At 52.5% G+C, this 12,955-nt stretch overlaps 1 protein-coding gene across 3 annotated transcripts in view; it reads left to right on the forward strand.

Moving 5' to 3' along the window:
- The window catches only part of CYP46A1 (cytochrome P450 family 46 subfamily A member 1), a 43,699-nt gene extending 31,805 nt beyond the window's left edge, over positions 1-11,894 (forward strand). For all 3 annotated transcript variants that reach the window (XM_015144470.3, XM_028851810.2, XM_028851811.2), the window contains 8 exons: positions 775-925; positions 1,101-1,163; positions 3,040-3,112; positions 5,864-5,948; positions 6,583-6,693; positions 10,034-10,122; positions 10,834-10,900; positions 11,150-11,894. In XM_015144470.3, the coding sequence (XP_014999956.1) occupies positions 775-925; positions 1,101-1,163; positions 3,040-3,112; positions 5,864-5,948; positions 6,583-6,693; positions 10,034-10,122; positions 10,834-10,900; positions 11,150-11,320 (810 nt within the window). In that variant the 3' untranslated portion in view covers positions 11,321-11,894. The remainder of the gene's footprint in view (positions 1-774; positions 926-1,100; positions 1,164-3,039; positions 3,113-5,863; positions 5,949-6,582; positions 6,694-10,033; positions 10,123-10,833; positions 10,901-11,149) is intronic.
- The last annotated feature ends 1,061 nt before the right edge of the window (positions 11,895-12,955 follow it).

Genomic DNA, 12,955 nt, shown 5'->3' on the forward strand with positions numbered 1-12,955 from the left:
ACAAACATACGGTTATATAGAAGGAATAAGTTTTAGTGTCAGTAGCAGAGTGGGTGACTATAACTAACAGCAAGGTATTGTGTATTTGAAAAATAGGGAGAAGATTTGAAATGTTTCCAACACAAATGATAAATGTTTGAAGTGATGAATATCCTAAATATGCCAATTTGACCATTGCACATTGTATTCGTGTATCAAAATATCACATGCACCCCATACATGTGTATAATTATTATATATCAATTAAAATATATAGATTTTTTTAAAAGATTGCTGCTGCAGCTCCACATATCACCTCCTTATCCCAGGAATGAAGAAGTAAAAAAGGGGAAAGGTGATAGCTGAGTTCATCTCAGGGCCCCCTCCTGTTCCCTGGGACTTCAGCCTCTGAGCTTGCAGACCCCAATACCGCCCCGTCTTTTTGGCGATTGATCGCACTCTACTTCCTTCTGCTTGGGATTTCTTCCTTCGATGCAAGCCTAACTGCCTCCACCCGTCAGGGGTCCCTTTTTACCTTGACGGGCTACGTGGATGTTTTAAGCCATCCCACCCACCACTGCTAAGGATTTGGTGCAGGAAAGGGAGACTGAGGCCTGGGCCCAGTTTGCCATCTTGATCCAGTCTCCCTGTCTGCTTCATCTTTTCTAGAATTTCTCACGTTCTACTGACGTCCCGGCTTGCCAGTGCCGCTAAAGTCATTTCAGGGTGGTGGGGGAGAGGGGAGAGGGAACATGCATGTTCACTTGGCCATCTGGAGCTGAAACTCTTGTTTAGTTCCTGCCAGGGAAGAGGAAGCAGCTCCGGGAGGTCCGGGAGAGCATTCGCTTCCTGCGCCAGGTGGGCAGGGACTGGGTCCAGCGCCGCCGGGAGGCCCTGAAGAGGGGCGAGGAGGTTCCTGCCGACATCCTCACACAGATTCTCAAAGGTGCGAGGGCCCCCTCTGCAGACTGGGGAGGGTGGGGTGGGCCGGGACGTCCCCCAGGTGATTCATCGCCTCTGGCTCTGTTTGGCTTAAGAGGAGAAACACAGTTAGTTCTTTATGAGCTGTGGGGAAAGGGAGCAAATATTTGCTGGGAACTGAGACTCTCCTTGTCTTTCAGCTGAAGAGGGGGCCCAGGACGATGAGGGTCTGCTGGACAACTTCGTCACCTTCTTCATTGCTGGTTTGTAGCTTTAGTGGTGACCAAGGGCCCGGAGCTCTGCAGAAATACTGCAGACCATGGATCCCTCCAACCCAACTCTTTGGGATTTTGGGGGCTATCTGAGCAGAGCTCACCATAGGACTAGGGGGCTGGGCTAAAGGGAGCAGAAACCCCTTCTTCTTGCTATCTTGGGGGCATCTGACCTGGTAGTGCAGCTGGCAATTGTGGGGATGTGTGAAGCTGGCCTTTCAGCTGCAGAGAGCTTGGCTGTGTGAATGCAGGCTTCCCCTCACTCAGAATTTGCGGGGAGGCCTGCATTAGACTAGCACAAAAAGAGATGCTAAGCAGCTTCATTCGTTTGCTCATCAGATATTTCCTGAACATGGTTCTTCACCTAGAAAACTCCTCTTCACCTGTCAGTGAGCCCTCACATGCCTCCTCCTCAGGGAAGCGCAGGCTGCCTCAGGCCCTCAGCTAGAAGCTGGCTGCAGGCCTGGAGCTCCTCCCCACCACCCACCTCATAGTGTTAAGCTGTTCATTTATTTGTGGTAATTGAGTGAGGTCTGTTCCCCACCAGACTTGATGAGCAAAGGATCAGGTTGTTTAGCTCACCTCTGTTCTGCCAGGGCCCAGTGCGGTATGTTCCCACGAACATTGAATGAAATACACAAACAAATGGCTGACACTAGGCACCAGGAAGATGGAGGTGAACAAGATGAGGGACAGTTCCTAGTCTAATGGCAGAGGTGGACAGACAGAGACAAGTACTGATGGACGAAGAGGTCTACAGGTGAACGGCATGGAGGAAGGCCCTTTAGGTGGGAGAAGCACTTGCAGATGCCCCAGGAGATTAGAAATGGCCAGTGTTAAAGCAAGGCTGCAGGGCGCCATTCCCTGCAGTGGATAGAAGGGACTTGCGGAACCAATGGCTGGTCCTCTTCCTGCAACTGGAAACCCAGGTCCTGGATGAGGCTTCTGGACAGACCTAGCTTCAGTTTCCTCATCTGTAAAATGGGGGCCTTGAGGAACTCTCCAGGCTTCTATCCAGCCTTCCAAAGAGGATGTATTAATCCCGTCTCATCCCTCCAGTCTATCCCTGAGCCCTGCGTCCAGATGCTATGGGGGACTGGCCAAGGGCAGGGTGGGTTGTGTCTGTCTTTCCCTTTGCCTGTGAGGAAACTGAGGCTGAGGAGGGAAGTGGCCTCCTATAGTCACAGCCAGCGATGCAGAGCTGGGGCCAGGGCTGCTCTGTTCTCCCACCCTGCTCCCCAGCTGAGGGCTCTGCTGGCTGTGTGACTGGCCCATCTCCACACCCTGGGAGCTGGGCCCTTCTTCCCAGCTCTGACTTGCTGTAAGGTACAGGCCCTTCTGCATTCAAGCGGAGCCCCTCAAGCACCTTGGCTGGCCAGTGGTTGCCACCTGGTAAGCCACCTACTCCTTTAGAGTAAACTCATGTCTGTTGCCTCTCAGGCTAACTTGGAGGGGTTGACTTTATCACGTTGGCCAGAGCCTGCTAAAAGTCAAAATCTGCCTCCCGAAACGTCCGCCACCCTTCATAGAACCTCAGGGTCATGAGGGGCTTTTGTGTGCACGCTGCAGCATGGGAAGGAGAGGCCTTGGGCTCACCGACTTTGAATTGTGTCCCTCCCCACTCTCCCTGCTGTGTGACCAGAGACCCATTCCTCTCCACCTCTACTTTTACTTCTCCAAAATGGAGGTGAGCACCTCCCCGGGCCAAGTGAGACCCAGACGATGGTTCAAGGAAGGGGCTTTTAGACCCAGATGCCTGGGGGCAAATGCCATTTACTTGCCAGCACTGGCTGGCATAGAGGCAGACAAACTGTCTCCTTCATCCTGTGGCCCCATGTGGAGCAGCCACTGTCCACCCTTCCCACAGGTCACGAGACCTCTGCCAACCACTTGGCGTTCACAGTGATGGAGCTGTCTCGCCAGCCGGAGATCGTGGCAAGGTATGGGGGGTGATCTTGGGACTGGCAAAGGGGTCTGTCTGATGTCTTGTTCCTGAGGGCCACCTGTCCCTACCTCCCATGGTTGAGTCCCTTCAACATGCCCTGCTTCCCCCGGGCCTTGGCACGTGCTGTTCCCTCTCTTGGAAACACTGTCCCTGCTTTTCCCCTGGAGAACACGCCTCCTCCTCCCACTCCTCTTCTAGAAGGGGCTTCTCGGATCCCTAAAGGAGCCACCCATGTTTCCCCTCTGAGCCTCCTCCCAACTCATGAATGTGTTTCCCCGGGACTATTTCATCATGTCTATTCAGCTATGAGACCGGAAGCTCCAGGAGGGCGGGACCGTGGCCTTTTCCCTCCCCACAGTGTACCCAGTGCCTGGCCAGAGCCTGGCAGTGATGATGGAGCAGAATCCCTGCTAATGTGCCAAGGGCATGCTTGTCTTCTGACGGCAAGACAAAGGAGGGCGTCCCTGGGGAGGTGACATTTGAGTCGGGCCATTGGTTTCCTTAAATACAAACAGGCTCCCTCCAGGACAGTTACATGGAGTGGCTGAAGCAAGTGTCAGAGCTCTCAGAACGCACCAACGGGCTCGGTGGGAGCTCTGGGGAGGTGGGGTCAGGCCTTCAATTACCATTATTAGTCATCAGCAGCATAGAAGGGCGGAAGTGAACATACAATCGTTCTTGGGTTTAAAAGTAAGTATAATAGTAATAAGCATTTCATATAAAAATTTTGGGAGAAGCAGAAAAGTTATAATAATAGTAAACCCACCCATGGCACCCCACCCACCCAGAGCCAATCCACTGTTAACTGCTCAGTGCCTGTTCAGCACCTTCTCACCTACTCACGGGCGGCTTTGCTGTGTTTTGTCACCTGGCTGTACAGCTGGCTTTTATTCCCCATGCGCCTCGTCACAGCATTGCCCACCTGATTGTAACCTCCTCCCAAATCCACTCTTTTTAAAATTGTGGTAAAATATATATAACATAAAATTCTACATTTTCATTGTTTTTAAGCACACAGTTTAGTGGCATTAAGGGCATTCACATTGTGAATGCCATCCCCCTCCACTGTTTTTTGTTTATTTTTGTTTATTTTTTATTTTTATTTATTTATTCTTTTTCTTTCTTTTTTTTTTTTTTGAGACAGAGTCTTGCTCTGTCGCCCAGGCTGGAGTATGATCTCAGCTCATTGCAACTTCTGCCTCCCCGGTTCAAACAATTCTCCTGCCTCAGCCTCCAGAGTAGCTGGGATTACAGGTGTGCACCACCACACCTGGCTATTTTTTTTTTTTTTTTTTTTGTATTTTTAGTAGAGACAGTGTTTTGCAATGTTGGCCAGGCTGGTCTCAAACTCCTGGCCTGAAGTGATCCACCCGTCTTGACCTCCCAAAATGCTAGGATTACAGGCGTGAGCCACTGCTCCTGGCCTCCGTCTCCAGAACTTTTTCATCTTCCCAAACTGAAAATCTGTCCATTCTCCCCTCCTCCACCACCGGTAACCACAATTCCACTTCTGTCTCTATGGGTTTGTCTATTCTAGGTGACTTATATAAGTGGACTCATACAGTATTTGTCTTTTATGTGACTGGCTTATTTTACTCAGATAGTGTCCTCCAAGTTCATCCATGTTGCAGTATGTGTCGGAACTCCCTTCCTTTTTAGGACTTACTAATGTTCCATTGTAAGATCTCTCCCATTTTGCATATTCATTCATCTGTCCATGGATACCTGGGTTGTTTCTTCCTTTTGTCTATTTTGAATAATGCTGCTATGAGGATGGGTATACAAATATCTTTTTAAGTCCCAGCTTTCAGTTGTTTTGAGTTTATACCCAGAAGTGGGGTTGCTGGATCATATGGTGATTCTATTTTTAATTTTTTGAGGAATCACCATATCGTTTTCCATAGCCGCTGAAACATTTTACATTCCCACCAGCAGTGCACAAGGGTTCTTTCTGATTTGTCCACATCCTCGACAATACTTTTGTGTTTGAGACGGAGTCTTGCTCTGTTGCCAGGCTGGAGTGCAGCAGCTCTATCTCTGCTCATTGCAACCTCCACCTCCCAGATTCAAGTGATTCTCATGCCTCAGCCTCCCAAGTAGCTGGGATTACAGGCACCTGCCACCACTCCTGGCTAGTTTTTGTATTTTTAGTAGAGACAGCGTTTCACCATGTTGGCCAGTCTGGTTTCCTACAGCCAATCCCAAACATCAGACACAAAGGGTGGATGTTTTAGGGCCCCTGGAACATGGTTCCTAATGGTTTGGGCACTGTTTTGGATCTGGCTGTCATTGGATCTCTTTAACAGTCTTTGGGCTGGGTGTGGTGACTCATGCCTGTAATCCCAGCACTTTGGGAGGCTGAGGCAGGCGGATCACCTGGAGTCAGGAGTTCAAGACCAGCCTGGCCAACATGGTGAAACCCTGACTCTACTAAAAATACAAAAATTAGCTGAGCATGGTGGTGAGCGCCTGTAATCCCAGCTACTCAGGAGGCTGAGGCAGGAGAATTGCTTGAATCCTGGGGGCGGGGGGCGAAGGTTGCAGTGAGCCAAGATTGCACCATTGCACTCTAGCCTGGGCAACAGAGCAAGACTTTGTTTCAAAAAATAAAAATAAAAGTAACAGTGTTTGTGGATGGGGAGCCCCATGCGTCTGTCTTCACCATTCCTTCCAATGTCCCCTTCTTAAAGCTAAGTTGGGGAAAGGCTCCCTTTGGAGATGAACTTGTCTTTGTCTTACCCCACAGGCTGCAGGCCGAGGTGGATGAGGTCATCGGTTCTAAGAGGTACCTGGATTTCGAGGACCTGGGGAGACTGCAGTACCTGTCCCAGGTGTGGGGAGTAGGAGGGAAGCTTCTGGGCAGATGTGGGTGATTCATGTCATCAGGCCTGCTGCCTCCCAGGACCTTTTAGGACAGTGGTTTTCAAACTTTGCTGCATAGGAGACTCCCCTAGAAGATTTAAAGTATCCCGAGGCCCAGGCTGCCCAAGACTAATGATGTCAGAGTCAAGGAGCTCCCCAGGTCATCCCAGTATTCAGCTTAGCTTGGAAACTGGCCCTTTAGTAAATCATGCCGTATTTGTGCTTCCCGGCTAGGCTGGAGTTCCAGATACTTGAGCTTTTCCTGGTGGAGTCAGGCTCAGCAGCACCTCCACGAGCTGCTGCAGCACAGCAGGAGGCCTTTCGGGTTCTGCTGTGGCTCTCTGGAATGGTGGGAGCCCTGATTCCTGGTCCCAGCTCTGCCATTGTGGCCTTGCACAGCTCCCTTCTCCTTCTGGACCTCAGTTTCTCCATCTGCCACATGATGGTGAGACTGATGTCCCAGGGGCCTGGGACCCAGGCCAGGGTGAGGGTATACATTCAGCCTATAGGTGGGAAAGAGAGGAGTCCCAGGCATGCCACTGGCCAGCATGATCTGTGGCCTCTCCCGACTTCTCTTGTTATCTCCCCTTGTGGCTTCTCTAGGTCCTCAAAGAGTCGCTGAGGCTGTACCCACCAGCATGGGGCACCTTTCGCCTGCTGGAAGAGGAGACCTTGATCGATGGGGTCAGAGTCCCCGGCAACACCCCGCTCTTGGTGGGTGGAGGCCCTGGGGGCCCTGGGGTGGGCTGGCCTGCTTGCCCCAGTGGTGGTGAATTTGGGACTCACCAGGGGAGCCCGTGGCCCCGTTCCCATCACTGTGCTGGGCCTTGCTGGCTGCCCTGTTCTTTCTCACGGAGTCTCACCATAGCCCTGTGAGGGCTTTTTCCCCTCCTCACACTGTTCAGCAGAAGATTACAGCAGGTCATTCTGGAAGGGAGGTGCCGCTTTTACAGCTGAGGACACTGAGGTTCAGAGAGGTTCGGTCAATTTCCTGGGGTCATACAGCTGGCGAAGAGCAGATATGGAAAGTGCCCAGTTTCACAGTTGACCCAAACTTGTCCTGGTTCTTTCCCTCCTCGCACTTTATAACTCTTTCTCTCTCGGCTTTCTCCCCGGACCTCCTTTACCTTGTGTCTCTTTGTTTGCTTACCTGTTCATTTATCTATTCATCCAGGCATTTATTCATGTATAATAGCCCCTAACCCCCCCCCCCCCACCAAACCAGGAAACTAGGATGTAGTCACTCCCTGCTCTTCTGAGAAGGAATCACTAATCTGAATTGTGTGTTTGCCATTCCCTCGTGTGTGTGTGTGTGTGCGCGCCTGTGTGCACTCATGCAGTAATATGTTGTAGGACTTGCTTTTTGACTCAGTATAAAGATTGGTAAGATTTGTGTAGGCTTCTCTATGGGGCCGTGGGACAACCACCATTGCTGATCAATTCTCAGGTGAGAGGCATTTGAGAGGTGCCCAGTTTGTCCCTATTATGAGCACCACAGCAGCGATGCCATTTCTGTCTGTGTGCCAGGAGCAGTGTGTGAGCAAGATCCTCAGGCATGTACCCAGAAGTGGCAGTGCTGGGTTGTAGGACCTGCGACTGTTCAGCTTTACAGACTAATGCCACATTGTCTTCCAAAGTGGCTGCACCAACTTAGACGCCCACATGTGGTGAGGGACAGCACCTGCTGTTCTTTATTGTCTCCAACACTTAGCATGGTTCAATTTTGTATCTGCTGCCATCCAAATATGTGTTTAAAAAAAAGTATTTCACTGTGGTCTTGATTTGTGCTTTCCTGATTACTAACTAGTTAAGAGTGAGCATCTGACCCTGTTTTCTCTGTCTCTGAGATGTGGGCTCAGTTTCCCTTTTGGGGTAGTGTGTTTTTTCATATTGCTATGTAGAGCTTTATTTTATTTTATTATTTTTTTACAGCATACATTTATTAATTATTATTTTTATTATTAATTTTTAGATGGAGTCTCGCTCTGTCCCCCAGGCTGGAGTGCAGTGGCGCCATCTCCACTTATTGCAACCTCTGCCTCCTGGGTTCAAGCAATTCTCATGCCTCAGCCTCCCAAGTAGCTGGGATTACAGGTGCACACCACCACGCCTGGCTAATTTTTGTATTTTTAGTAGAGATGGGGTTTCACCAGGTTGGCCAGGCTGTTATCAAACTCCTGACCTCAAGTGATCCACCTGCCTCGGCCTCCCAAAGTACTGGGATTACAGGTGTGAGCCAGCGTGCCTGGCCCTGGAGCTTTACTTTAAAAACTCGTGTGTTCATCTTTTGTCTGGTATGTTTGTCATCTTTGTGGCTTGTCTTCATTAATGTGTTTTTGATGATCTACATCTCTTAATATTTTTAACAATTACTTCTTTTGCTTTGCCTTGTTTAAGAAATCCTTCTCTATTCTGAGTTCAGGGCATTCACTTACATTGTCCTCAAACAATTTTACATTTTTCTTTTCAAAGCTGAGCTTGTAACTACCTAGAATTGATTTTGTGTGTGGTTTCAAGGCAGGGACCCATCTGTATTGATTTGCCAGGGCTATTGTAACAAAGTGCCACAGACTTTGGCTTAAACAACAGAAATTTATTTTCTCCCAGTCCTGGAGGCTGGAAGTCTGAGATCAAGGTGTTGGGAAGCTGGTTTCTTCTGAGGGCACACTCCTTGGTGTGCAGACAGCCACCTTCTCCCTGCGTCTCCACGTGTTCTTCCTTCTGTGTGTCTGTGTCCTAATCTCTTCTTATAAGGACACCAGTCAGGTTGGATTAGGGCCCATCCTAAGTACCTCATTTTAAGTTAATCACCTCGTTAAAGACCTTGTCTCCAAACACAGCCGCATACTGAGGTACTGGGGGTTAGGACTCCAACATGTGAATTTGTTGGGGACAAAATTCAGCCCATGACAGGATCCTTTTTATTTTTACCTATGAGGAAGGAGGAGCCCCAGCCCCTGCTCGCAGCCCCTCTCCTCCTAGGGCTCTGCCCCACTTCCCCCAGCATCCATCCAAGCCTCATCTGTGGCCACTCTGTCATCTGTTTTGCCGAGCTTTCTTTTGAATACCCCTGTATCAATACCACTATGCCGTAATGGCCATCTCCTTAGATCCCCTTAAGCTGGGAGGGGAGGCCCTGTGGCTCACTCTCAGCCTGGGGGTGCCACCTGTGGGCTTTGAGTGGGCAGACTGGGCTCCATCCCCAGCTCTGCTGCTGGCTGGCTGGGTCATCTCCATCAGGCCTTCGGCTTCCTCTTTGTTAGGTCGGGGGGAGTGGTGATGGCACCCAAGCCACAGCCTGTCAAGAAGCGTCAGTAGGATGACATACATCATGTGCCTGGCAACAATCCCTGGCACATCGCAGGTGCCCTAAACCCAGCCCCCGTGCCTGATGCTCCCACTCACTTGCTGGAGCTCAGCTCCAGCGCTCCCTGTACCCTCTGCTGCGCTGACCCCAGCACAGAGAGCCAGGGGTGGAGCAGGCTCAGGAGGAGATTTTGTCCCAGTGTTTGGAGGCCAAGGACACAGAGTGAGCATCAGCCCCACTCAGGAGGAACCACACATGCAAGTGGACGGCTGGTGGGGTCTGCAGCTCCTCCACTCCCACCCCTGCCGAAGCAGGCCTTGAGTTGAAGAGAAACTGAATATAACAGTTCTCAGGATCTAGAGGAAGTTGGCCTCACAGAGTCAGATCTGAGTTTGAATCTCGATTTGGCCATTTATTTGCCTGGTGACTTCAGGTGAGTCACTGAGCCTCTCTCTGGGTCTCAGTTTCCTCATCTGTAAAATGGGGATAATGATGGCTCCCCCACAGGGCTGTGCCCAGCACAGGATGACACAGTATGCCCAGCTGGCACAGTCAGCTGTCCTCACTCTTAAGGGATTGTCTAGGGGGCCAGTACAATCGACACCTACCTAGATGGGGGTGAAGCCATGGGGGGAGGAGAGTGGGACCCACTCTGCTCCGAGTAGCCCTGTTGGGTGGCCTCAGTGGCTCAAGAGGTGCCAGGGGAACAACCTGGGAACCAGAGATGAGCGGACCCTTTGCCCGCAGTTCAGCACCTATGTCATGGGGCGGATGGACACATACTTTGAGGACCCGCTGACTTTCAACCCCGATCGCTTCGGCCCCGGAGCACCCAAGTAAGTCCCTCCTCGAGCTGCCCATGAGTGGGGCTGGTGGGAGAAGGATAGACACAGCAGCCTCTGGTCTGAGCCAGAGGCGCCCGCTTAGCCCACATAGCCTTCCAGATCCCTGTGAGGTGGCTGTAGAGGAAATCACAACTCAGAGAGGTTAAGTAACTTGCCCAAGTGGCAGAGCAGGGGTCTGGCCCCAGCTCAGTCTTGTTCTAAAGTCCATGCTCACAAGCAGCACCAAATACTGGGAAGCTGGGTGATTTCACCTCCCCAAACCTTGAGGTTCCTGTCTGAGAAATGGGACCATCCGTGGCTGCATCTGGAAGTTGCTGTGGGGGTCAACACGTTAAGGTACCAAAGCCATGGTGGGAAGAGCTGGACTCCACAGCTTGCCCAAGTTCAGATCCAGGCTCTGCCCAGAGCTGGATGTAAATTTATGACCTGGAGTGAGTTGCTTTGCCCCTCTGAGCCTCAGTTTCTCCACGTGTGAAATGGGACAACATAAGCTCCTTCCAGGAGGGTAAAAGGAGGAGAAAAAGAGAGAATGCAGATCCAGCCCTCGGCAGAGTCAGCGGTTCATGCTTTGCATGCAAAGTGCCCAGCCCCTGGCTCTAAGTCTGTGTTCATCCAGACATGGGTTAACTGCTGTCTTCCTTGTGTTGTTCCTGTGGGGATGTCTGGGGCTGCTGGCCTTGTGATTCCTCTCTTTCCCTGCAGGCCACGGTTCACCTACTTCCCCTTCTCCCTGGGCCACCGCTCCTGCATCGGGCAGCAGTTTGCTCAGGTAGGAGAGGCAGGGCTGTGGTTCTGCCCAGGAGTGGCTGCAGGGGTGGTGGCTCATCCTGAGCCAGGAAGCATCTCAGAACCCCTGCTCTGGGGCTGCTGGGAGGACTGGCTGTGTTTTGCACGGAGGAGAGTGCGAAACACAGGAGGCCCTCCAGGAGGAGAGCTGGCTGTGACATTTGCTGCTCTTTCACTCACTCATTCTGTCTTTGCTTCTTCATTCCTTCCTCATTTTGTCTGCTGGGCCCAGATGGAGGTAAAGGTGGTCATGGCAAAGCTGCTGCAGAGGCTGGAGTTCCGGCTGGTGCCCGGGCAGCGCTTCGGGCTGCAGGAGCAGGCCACGCTCAAGCCACTGGACCCAGTGCTGTGTACCCTGCGGCCCCGCGGCTGGCAGCCCACACCCCCACCGCCCCCCTGCTGAGGGGGCCCCCAGGCAGGATGAGACTCCTCGGGCAAGGGCCGTGCCCGCCCACCAGTTGCCCACGGCCACCCACCCTTCTACCCTGTCCCATCCCCTGGGCCACCCTTCACGCTGGCTTCCAGCGGGCCCTCTGCCAACTGCCTGCTTCACACCCCTCAGCGCTCCCTGTCACCTGCGGACTCCACGGCCCTTCCTGGACTGGCCCTTGCCCAACTCTCAGCCACCACCATTGTCCCTACCACTGAGCCCTTGCACAGGCCACTTCCTCAGACGAGACACCCTAACTCTTGCTCACTCCCTAAAGCCCTCTTCAGGTGTCACCTCCTCCAAGAAGCCCTCCTTGCCACCCCCAGCCGGGTCAGGGGCCCCTCCTCTGTGCTCCCTCAGTCACCTGTGCTACCTCTAACACCACACTGACCACACTGTATTGTGAGTGTCCGTTGATGTGACCAATTGCCCTCCCAGGCTGTCAGCGCCTCAAGGGTAGGGTCTGTGTGTGATTCGTCTCTGAGCCCCCTGTGCCCACCCGGGGCCCGGCACAGAGTCGATGCTCAATAAATGTGTGTTGACTGCATGAATGACCTGGAATCAGGCCATGTGCTCTCGCCTCGGCTTGCTCATCTGTGAAAAGGGGGAGATGTGGAGGCTGGCAGAGCTCTGGAAGCTGCAAGCCCGCAGGTGCCCCAGAGATGCCCCGACAATGCTGCTTGGGAGAGACTGCCCCAGGTTACCCGCCTGTTCCTGTGCTGTATTCATGGCCATGTCCCTGGGTGCTGTGTGAGGTTGGGACTGGGTGGGTGACTGGCTCTGACAGCTGGATTTGAGAGGTCAGGGAGGCCCCTGAGCCTCTCTTGGGAGCAGTTTGGTGGAGCTGCGCCCCGTGCTGCCCTCCTGACCTGGCAGCGGGGCAGGGCAGGTAAGACTGCAGCCCTCGTGGTGGTGATGGGGAAAAGCCATCCCTTCCTCCCCAGGACCGTGTCCTCTGAGCCCATCCAAGGAAGACGTCCTGCCCCGAGTTTCTCCTTCAGTCATTGGGAGCTTGTCTTTGTGCAGAGAGAAAAAGCTGCCCTCGTGGCCAGGCGCGGTGGCTCACACCTGTAATCCCATCACTTTGGGAGGCTGAGGCAGGTGGATCACCAACATGGCGAAACCCTGTCCCTACTTAAAAATACAAAAATTAGCCGGGCATGATGGTGGGTGCCTGTAGTCCCAGTTACTTGGAGTCTGAGGCAGGAGAATTGCTTGAACCCGGGAGGCAGAGGTTGCAGTGAGCCGAGATCGTGCCACTCTACTCCAGCCTGGTGACAGTCAGACTCCGTCTTAAAAAAAAGAAAAGAAAAAGCTGCCCTCTCCCCTGCCTGGGCCATGTGCCCCCTGGAAAGACCCCTCCCCACACAGGGAAGGCACAGATGTGTGCTGGCCCCTGATGTGCGTTGTCGGTCTCCTTCGGTCCTTGCTGCAGTCTTGAATGATGGCTCCAAGGGATGGTCCCATCAAGCAGATGAGGACACTGAGACTCAGGGGCGTAAGTGACATGCTCATTACAGGTGGGGCCTGGGGTGGCTCTGAGAATGGAGGAGACAAGTGTTTGGGTTCCCAGCCTACCCCTCTCCCCAGCCCAGGTGGGGGATGCAC

The sequence above is a fragment of the Macaca mulatta genome, chromosome 7, assembly GCF_049350105.2.
Source record: "Macaca mulatta isolate MMU2019108-1 chromosome 7, T2T-MMU8v2.0, whole genome shotgun sequence".
Lineage (NCBI taxonomy): Eukaryota > Metazoa > Chordata > Mammalia > Primates > Cercopithecidae > Macaca > Macaca mulatta.